At 36.7% G+C, this 9,752-nt stretch overlaps 1 protein-coding gene and 2 long non-coding RNA genes across 3 annotated transcripts; 2 read left to right on the top strand and 1 right to left on the bottom strand.

Annotated features, from left to right (window-relative positions):
• The first annotated feature begins 818 nt into the window (after positions 1–818).
• LOC132633817 (uncharacterized) lies at positions 819–1,699 on the top strand. Its single transcript, XR_009579842.1, has 3 exons — positions 819–904; positions 1,009–1,291; positions 1,365–1,699. It is a non-coding gene; the product is annotated as an uncharacterized LOC132633817 (long non-coding RNA).
• Positions 1,700–2,270: 571 nt separating this feature from the next.
• LOC132630821 (uncharacterized) lies at positions 2,271–4,325 on the top strand. The gene is made up of 2 exons (XR_009578706.1): positions 2,271–2,415; positions 3,885–4,325. It is a non-coding gene; the product is annotated as an uncharacterized LOC132630821 (long non-coding RNA).
• Positions 4,326–4,846: 521 nt separating this feature from the next.
• Positions 4,847–7,805, bottom strand: LOC132630820 (protein trichome birefringence-like 3). The gene is made up of 6 exons (XM_060346420.1): positions 7,482–7,805; positions 7,150–7,387; positions 6,825–6,996; positions 6,070–6,269; positions 5,805–5,963; positions 4,847–5,343 (listed from the first exon to the last, which is right to left on the bottom strand). Exons 1-6 carry the CDS (start codon positions 7,663–7,665, stop codon positions 5,010–5,012), a joined length of 1,287 nt encoding a protein of 428 aa, XP_060202403.1. The 5' UTR covers positions 7,666–7,805; the 3' UTR covers positions 4,847–5,009.
• Between the last annotated feature and the right edge of the window lie 1,947 nt (positions 7,806–9,752).

Genomic DNA, 9,752 nt, shown 5'->3' with positions numbered 1-9,752 from the left:
CGCGGAGATGGTTAGGATTTCCGAGGATGGCATCCGCCAGGCATGAGAGATTAGGCACATGGCGGAGCCTGTTCCGGAGGCTGAGTATCAGGCAGCACCGGGGGCTCCCAGAGGAGGAGGTCGTGCTGGCAGAGGACGCCGTGCTGCTGGAGGACGCCGTGCGCGTAGAGGACGCGGCGCTGCTGCCGGAGGACCTGGTGGTGGAGGACTGGTAGATGAGGCGGATGAAGCCGATCCCATTCCAGAGGGTGTTCACGGTCTAGTCCATCCGCAGCCCTTCCAGGCCGGTGGCAGCTCACCTGGAGACTCACCTACGTTTACGCCGACGCTCTTACTTGCTGAGATACCCGGGTCTTCATCACAGCCGAGCCATAATGCATACATGGAGGAGCGTGATAACGTTGATTGGGCGGCGTTACGCGCTTCATTAGCTAATGAGCGGCCTGTGAGGAATTTAGAGGGAGCCCGGATTCTTGACTTTGATGAGTTTTTGATCCCGGTTAGTATTTAAAATACATATTTGTTCATTTAAATTATTTATTTTAAATATATATATATATATATATAGATAGATAGATAGATAAAATTCATTATTTAGTAATATTTTATATTTTAGGATTCGGCGTCAGCGGGTCCATCAGAGCCACCCACTCAGCCTGCCGAGGCAGAGGTGTCTTCTAATGAGACTACCGAGGCGCATGTAAGTTTTTTACTTAAAACTAATTTTATTCAATATAAGATCAATATTTAATATACATATTGATCATTTAAAGTACTTATGATTTCATTTTTTTTCATATTTTAGGATTCGGCGCCAGCGGGTCCATCAGAGCCACCCACTCAGCCATTTTCTCATGGATCTGCCGAGCCAGCAGTGTCTTCCCATATGACTACCGAGCCACAGGTAAGCTTTTTATTAAAATTTATTTTATTCAATATAAGGTCAATATTTAATATACATATTTGATCATTTAAAGTACTTATTATTTCATTTTTTTCATATTTTAGGATTCGGCGCCAGTGGGTCCACAGGAGCTGCCCATTCCGGAGCATTCTCATCAGCCTGCCGAGGCAGAGGTGTCTTCTCATGAGACTACCGAGGCGCATGTAAGTTTTTTACTTAAACTAATTTTATTCAATATAAGGTAAATGTTTATTTAATTTTTATAACCTTTACTTGGACTTCGAACAGCATCTCGTCCAGGAGACTACCTCATATTCACTATCACACCCATCTCAGGAGGCTACAGACCCATCTCGGGAGCCTTCTCAGGCGCCCGTTGACACACAGGTTTGATTAAATAAATAACGTTAATGTATTCAACATAAATAAGAAATGGTACTAATATTTATATATTTTTCAGGTTCATCCTTCGGCGCCTGCGGTGGCGACTCCCGACGAGGAAGAGGTCCAGTTTCCAGACCCAGCTCAGCCTGAGGTTCTGAGCATGCCAGCGGGACAAGATCCCAAGAAGAAGCACGTTCTAGTTAAGGGCGCAAGGGCTAGGGGAAGAGAAGATGATCATGACTTGGAGCGCCCGGTTATTAAGAGGAAAAAGGGCGACGGAGACGATGGCGAGGGCGGTGGGGATGGTATGAGCCTTAGGCCTAGGGATAGTCTCCGGCATACTACATGTGGGACCCATCCTCGATAGTGTATATACATTAGTGTTGTACAATTTATCGTAAATATTATACATTTTTTGCATATTTATAAATATTATCATTAGTCTTTATTATTGATAATAAAAAAAAAACGTGACGCATTCGAAATAAAGTTAAGCATTAATTTAAAAATAAGACGAAACCCTAAAAGATAAATAACTTAAAGCTAATGACTACAAGTCTTCAAACAAAAAAGGATTTTGAGCACTTTTCAACTATTAAAACGACAATTCAAAGTATCACGTATTCTTGATGTGTTGAGCCTATTTTATTAATTGTACAAATATAACTAGAGTTCTATATAAAATATTGAAGTTTCGGAGTCTTAAAGCATGATTAATATACGGCTAAACTACGTAAAAAGGATAAAATTACGTAATAAGGGAAGAATGGAAAGGGGAACTTGTGAGTCAATGGAGTCCTATAACGCAATAAAATCATGTGTTATACGCTGGATCGTATTCCGTATAACGCATTATTTTACTGCGTTATAGGACTTAACGGGTCCGTCTCCGTTAGTGCTATAGCGCAGTAAAATATAAAGTATTTTACCGCATTATAGGTACTTTTGTAACGTTTTTTTTTGTTGGGATATTTTGGTTCAAAATGTTTTTTTTTTAGCCATTTTGGTTCCGGACTCCGCTACCGTCAACCACATCCCTTTCGTGGTAATATAACTTTTACGGTACTGCTGATTCAACGAAACAATACCAGAAGAAATCTTAGCTGGAATTCTGTCTAGACTGCCTGGTAAATCCCTTCATCGTCTATTCCTTTCTTTAATTCACGATCCCCATTTCCAAAACAAACACTTACAACATGCACTACATCTTACCAATTTAAAATCAAAAAATCTACTCCTAGGCAAATTTTTCGATATTGATCGATGATTAAATTTACGAACATATTAATGATCGTTCCTATGATAGAGACGTAAATTTTTCCTACTTGTTATAAATGTTTGTAAGGAAGCAATTTGTTGGGGTGCTGGTATCACTAGAGCAAATGAATATAGTGATAGCAAAGTTTTTAGACATCAAGGGTGTGTTTGGTATGACGGAAAATGTTTTCTATGAAAATAAGTGGGTTTCTACTCAATTTCTTGTGTTTGGTACGCGAGTTGGAAAATGTCATTTTAAGAGCATCTGCATATATTCAAAGAAAAACATTATGAGGTGTTTTAATTCGGAGTGCAACTTCTGCTAGGCGGGGTGGGAGGCAAGGTAGGGGCTTGAGGGAGGTTCCGGTGGGGACAAGAGGTGGGGTGATGTTGGGGTTGGGTAGGGGTAGACGGGGTTGGGTGGGATAGGTAGGTATGGGGGTGGGTGGATAGTGCGGGGGTGGATTGGAGATGCGTTAGGTGTGTTTTTATTGATCCGGAAAATGTTTTCCTTCAAATTTTTAAGGAAAATATTTTTTCCTATTTTTCGAAAACATTTTCCAAGACATTTAGTACAACCAAACAAGAGAAAATAGGAAAACATTTTCCGTCATACCAAACACACCCCATACCATTGATGTATTTTGCTCGTCTATTGACGGGTTATTTTGTGTTGCTTGTGGCTATAGTAATCATGTTGATATATTTGTACCAATTTGGAATTAAACTTCTTGAAACGTCGTTACATGAAGTTGAACCGTGTCATGATTGGATAGTACGTTCGTGTAATGGCTCGGATAATGATGATTATGTGGTTGTGAGGTTAAGGGTATTTGATAGGGTGGAAAATGATGTGAGATCTAACGAAGTGAAATTGTACTAGTTGAGGAGTGGTTTGTGGAGACTTATTGAACCGTTTCTTTATGATTATAACTACGACGGGTTGCAATGTCATTTTGTAAATTAACGATTCCATTGGATAGTTAGGCGTTGCTGTAAAGAAAGGGTAGGGGGAGAAGGATTTTTTCCTCATACGATTGTGTCTCTTAACTTATTAAACTATGAATATAAGGATGTACTGCAACCTAATTACGTACAACTGCCAAATCTTGAGAATGAGGATTACTTAAAGATAGGTGTTTTAGATGGTATGCTTTGTGTCTGGTGCAATTACTGTGAGTGGACTTTTGATTTGTGGGTTATGAAAGATTATGGGATCCAGTAATATTGGACGATGGTGTTCTCTATCCCACGCGATAGCCATAAGGCGAATGTCTTTTGGAAATATTTGGATTTCTATCCTTTGTACTTGTTTGATAATGGTGACCTTTTGATCCAGTATGGCAAAGAGTTGAGATATGGATGTAGCTGTATACAAGAGAGATGAAAAAATACTCATGCCAACTCTGGTTCCTAATCCCGATGAAGCAGTAGTTGAATTGTATGCACTGATTCAAAGAGCTGACATTTATGCTGAGGCTCTAATCTCGCCCTGTCGCTATGGAGGGAGAGGTTAATTCGTGTTTCTTTCTTCTTCTGTTTGTCTTATTGAGTACAGTTATTTAGTGTTGTCAATATTTCTAGCAAATTATAAATGTTACTATTTGTTTTGAAATATCAAAATGCTACGGGTTACATCGAGTATATACTGCAAGTAATTCAAGATTCAATAGTGTAATTTGTCTACTTACATTGAATTGTACATCTCTATACTCTCTCCTAGTCTGCTTCCTTTCCCTAATTACTTATATTAGCTTTATGAAGCTTCTTTTTATGTCAATGCAACTGAAATTTTTTGAGGTCAAGAAATGGACCAAAATGGTACTTTTTAGACAATATATAGAGAAAGTGCACCAATATATGTCCCCTCAACTGTAGCTTGATAACACACCTGGTGTAACATTCGGGGTATAAAATTCAACTTCCTTATTTCCTTTCTCTAGAAGTGATGATAATATGATGTTCAGCTGCACCTAAAAGGAAAAAATGCTGAAGGTGCATATGGTTAATGAAAGTTTAAAGCTGCAGTAGGTCGAGTAATGTACAAATAAAAACTATTCTTTCTGAATCGTTTTGGGTGACTGTTTTGAAGACGGGGGGCCTTAAGAAACTCAAAAAGAAAAAAAATCAATATGGGAAGTACTTATATAAGAAAGAACTACAATAACAAGAGTTGGTTTAGTGTGGTTATAACTGAATGTGCATCACTTGAATGTTATCTGTAAAGAAATTGAAAAAGAAATTTAGAAGTTGGATTTGATGGCTCCAGTTTCAATAAAGTTGGTCAGCGCTACTCAAAAATTAGATTTTCACACATGGTAGCTTTCATTTACTTTACCATATTGATTCAATGTGCATACAATAAATTCAAACAATTTTGCAACTGAAAGAAACTAGAAACAAAGTATGCTTTTCTAACATGAGAGTTTTCACATCCTTTTTTTGGTCTCTCCACATTGATGACCTACAAATATGCAAAAAGCATTCTATTCCAAGTATCAGGAACTCCAGGCAAACACCAATGTATACAATCTGCAAAATGTAATGGATCTGCTTTTTGCTTATCAGTTAACAATTTGCCTCCTAATTCACCATAAAGGGATGCATGTCCATCAATTCTGTAGTCAGATAGTTGTGTGATGTTAAGAACAGTAACGGGCACTTTCATCCTCCCTAATACATCAGCCACTGCCTTCATCATACCCATCTTTGAACCAGCTCCCCAGTGCTCTTTTTTCGTTACTGGTCTTGTCTCATTGAAGCACTTGATGCCTTTCATGTTCCCCCAATCTTCATTTCTGAAAATTAAAATAGGTTTTGGAAGTAATGCTGCAGTGAGTATTGAGCTCAAACAAGTTGTGACAAATGTTTTCTATCAGGGTATAAACTTAGGAAAAAGTCCAAATTAACTCCTTTGCTATATGAAATATCTTAATTTTAACCTCCTGTATACTTTGGGGGCATTCACATCCTTACTATTAACAAATTGTCTCGAATTTTGACTTTCGTGGAGCTCCAACGTGGACCAGTGGATTACCCGTGTTAGAATACTATAAAAAAAAAAGGTCCAAATGCAGACGACTTGCTAATGGCAAGGGTATGAATGTCTTCGAAGTATAATGTAGGCTAAAATGAAGACATTTCTTACAGTAGATGGATATTTTTGACCCCTTTCCCTTCAAGGACTCAGTATATTTTAACCCTGTTTTAGTAGGTAACGTGCCTCATTTCGGGGCTTGAAAATACTTCAGAAACGTACCTTTGGTGAGTAGGTGACATGGTGGTAAAGAACACCCTTGTTTTGTTAGTATCGATTGTTGAATCAATCCAATTTGCCCATGTCCTCAATGCTAGGTTGTAAGAAATGGCAGTATCAAATTCTTCATAGCCCTCTTCTCCATTTGCAAACTCTCCCCATCTGCATTTTTCCAAACATTTCTTAAGTCATTTTACAATACAAGTAGAAGTTCTTTGTTTCTACATTCTTTTGGAAATTTGAAAAACTTATGAATTCAATTACTTACAGTGCCTTGGCCTTAAGGCCACTCATCCACCAAACATAAGTATTGAAAACAAGGATATCTACTCCTAACCACTGTTTGGCGCGCTCTGCAATTGAATCCACTTTAACAATTCTCTGTTTAGGATCTGCTTTTATGTGAATATCTGTGTTAGACTCCACCAAGAATGGTGCCCAGTAGAATTCAATGGTGGCATTATATTCCTGAGGAATGTGGAAATGTTTAGCTGCAGATTTTGAAAATTAACAAAAATCTTCAAGTTTGAGCAAACTCTTGGAATAGTCTAAGTTTTGTGGACTGACTATCAGGTTAAATTTACCTGCAATGGCAGGTAACTTTTGTAGTAAGTCTGATAAGGTAACATAGAACATATATCAATGACATGTTATGCACTGATTATGTGAAAGTATTTAATACTGGTTAGTGTGTATAACCTGTTAAACTCTTCTTGAAAAAGTTGCAGATTTTGAAACTTAACCAAAATTTACAAGCTTGAGCAAATTCTTGGAATATTTTATGTTCTGTGCACTGATATTGTACAGATCTTTTTACACTATTAAGGCTAAATCGATCTGCAATGGATGTAACTCTTCGTAGCATATCTGATATGGTAGCATGAAAAATAAAGTAATGACATGCTATAATCGGTGTTAAATTGCTCTGATCATGTGAAAATTCTTTACCCTGTCGATATATACAACTAATTAAACTCTTCTTGAAAAAGCACAGATTTTTCTTTTTGACTTGTGATTGATTACCTTAGCTTCGAAGGCAGAATGAACCGGACCTGATTTCATAGACTTCTGGCCTTCTGGGATCACAGATTGAACCAAACACACAAAAGATTCCCACATATTTCTTTGTATTGAGTCCCCAACAAACATTACCCTCTTTCCTTGAATTTTTCTGAGGGCAATCTTGGGATCAAACCTGAATTTCATTGTTAAGAATTTAGTTCAACATGTTTCTGTATCAATAATTGAGATAACAGCTAATGACAGTACTATATATTTGTTTCATTTGCATTAAAATTTCTCTATAGAAACAGAGAATCGAAAATGACATTTCAAGTAACTTGCTAACCTTGGCAAGATGCAGTCATCTGGCTTCCATTCCCAGTGAAGGTAATCTGAATCATTTCGGCCATTCATAATACAAGAATATTGTCTGTCAACATATGGACAAGTTCTATCTGTGTAGAATGGCTTAATCGAAGTATTGAACACCCATTTTCCATTATTAAGGCTGCATTCCTCGGGATCAAACTCGAACCTATCATCTGTCGGATTGTCTAATGGACTGCTCTTAAATTCTCTATGACCTGTTAAGCCAAGAAGATGAATTTTCAACATGACAAAAGATAATTAAGGTGGCACATCTTAGATTGAAAAAAAATAAAGAAGCTGCAGGTGTACCTGTATGGTGTTTTTTAATCTTCACCGCATTCCGTCTAGGACAAGTTTTGATCCCAAAAAGAGAACCAGAAGAAAAAGTAGTGATCTTTTCAGTGTACAATAAGACAATGAATGCTAATGCACAGAAAATTCCTGCAATTACAGGCAAAGATAGCTTTTTTCTGGCATATTTTGCCCATCCCATGATGAAATTGTGGTGATATGGGCTCACAATTGAAAGTAGAGGGAAAAAGGTTAATTGAGAAAATAAAGTAGAAGCTGTTTACTTTAAGAAGGCTTAATGTAAGTGCACCAGAATGATGAGGTCATGAAATAAGTTTTTGGTGGACTTGTGTTCTATTATATTTTTGAGTAGGAGTGAAGTTTAAGTCATGTATGGTTGGACATTATATTTTTATTGCAAAAAAGACCCCAATATTTTGAGCTTTCTTATGAGTCATGTGTGCATTAAAATATTGTTGTAATGAAAACACTATTTTGAAAACAGTCCATCCACTGTATTGTGTAACTTTCAGACAGAACCAACCTTGAGTGGCCAGTAGGTGGGTAAAGGTTTTTGCTGTAGTAATGTCAATTTTCAGCTGTCTTAAGTCTCCATCTTCCTGTCTCATAAGTCATGACTTGCATTTACAGTCACTAGCAGATCTTTCTGCTATAATAGGTTCAACTTATTTATCAAACAGTTGCCTTATTTGGGATCTGCAATACATGTATTTTTGTACATGTTACTATAGAATATTCTTGGAGAATGACATTCACAAAGATAATTAGAGAGATTTCTGCCAATCTGCTAGATATCAACCAATAGTCATTTATCTAGAAAGATCGGGCCTGCTTGGACGCACCTTGACTATTAGGACACATGCTATATCCGGTCATCACTGAGATATAGGTAACTTTGTCCCTAATTTAGGCAAAAATTTCTGAATTTTTCACTTCAAAACAAAACTCGAGACGGTGCTTTGTGACTCAATGAAACATGAATTGGCTGAGCGAAGTGTGTTGAAGGGGATTCAATTAAATCTAACTTTGTCGGAAAACTACACTATACAAGTAGGAGAAAGCAAATATTTTTGTTTATATGTGAATTGTTGAATTACCGTGATAGCTAAGTGTGTTCAGGCACTATGAAAGTTTGTATTTCTTGAATCCCCTAATTAAAATCTTGTTCCACAACTGGTGACATGCTTATGCAGACATTTTCGAACTCCATGTTACATTTCCATGTATTATATTAGGTAGACTATGCTTGCCAATGGACCTAAAGATTGTAAATCATTATTCAATCATAAAACAAGTGAGATATCATCAATCAAGAAGTTGCATCCACGAGAAGCATCTTCTGACTGGCAAATTATGCTGGTCTTTCTGTAGTGTTAGTGAGTAATTAACTAGTCATTTGTTAAAAACAGATATATAACAGATTAAAGTTGGCGCTATTTCCTAATCTGAGTTGATGTCCAATCATTCCCTTTGATTTGATCTTTTTATTAAACAGCCATTATAATCAAACACTCTTCGTACTACAGCTGTAATTATTCATATGAACCAAACCCTCATGACCCTGACCTGGACATAACAACCATAACAAGATGGACAACCTAGTTGCCCTAATTTTCTAAAGTTCTCTGCATTTTTTTTTCCATGATTTTTCACGATTTACTTCCAAAAATACTCACCGCACCTTGTGTTTATATCAAATCATATCAACGTGTCATTATAGGTGTTTCGAACAAAGAAAAAAAATGATTGCTAGGTGATAAGACAAGGTGAGAACGTATACTAATGAATCATGATCAAGTGATAAATATTTTTTATCCAAACATATATTGTTCATTCACTTATTTGAGATAAATGTTGACACCTAATTTTGTCCCGCCTCTACTCCGAAATACCTATTTACGTTTCTAATATTTTTGGCAAATTAAAATATATTTATATTTTACTATAATTATTAGCCTCTTATCAATACCAGCGTTTCATTATTCTATTACAGTTACTAGCTATTATTATTATTATTATTATTATTATTATTATTATTATTATTATTATTATTATTGTTGTGGTTGTTGTTGTTGTTATTATTATTAGTTCAAATACAAGCCCAATTCACCCTCAATATTTTCAAATTAACCCAAAATAATTTTCATAGCCCACTACCCATTTTAATACCCAGCCCAACACCATATTCATATACAACCAGCCCAACATTTTAATTCAACTCAGCCTATTATTTAAACTATACCCAGCCCACACCACCGACCCGACCCG

This window comes from Lycium barbarum, chromosome 3 (genome assembly GCF_019175385.1).
Source record: "Lycium barbarum isolate Lr01 chromosome 3, ASM1917538v2, whole genome shotgun sequence".
Taxonomy (NCBI): domain Eukaryota; kingdom Viridiplantae; phylum Streptophyta; class Magnoliopsida; order Solanales; family Solanaceae; genus Lycium; species Lycium barbarum.
The sequence above is the reverse complement of the archived record's forward strand: the minus strand, read 5'-3'. Positions and strand labels throughout refer to the sequence as shown.

Excerpts from the sequence above, each read along its gene's own strand:
- LOC132630820 (XM_060346420.1), bottom strand. The coding sequence starts at position 7,665 with ATGGGATGGGCAAAATATGCCAGAAAAAAGCTATCTTTGCCTGTAATT. Across the intron at positions 6,997-7,149 it reads GATGACTGCATCTTGCCAAG|GTTTGATCCCAAGATTGCCC; the intron begins GTTAGCAAGTTA and ends AATGAAATTCAG. Across the intron at positions 6,270-6,824 it reads ATTCTGCCTTCGAAGCTAAG|GAATATAATGCCACCATTGA; the intron begins GTAATCAATCAC and ends CACATTCCTCAG.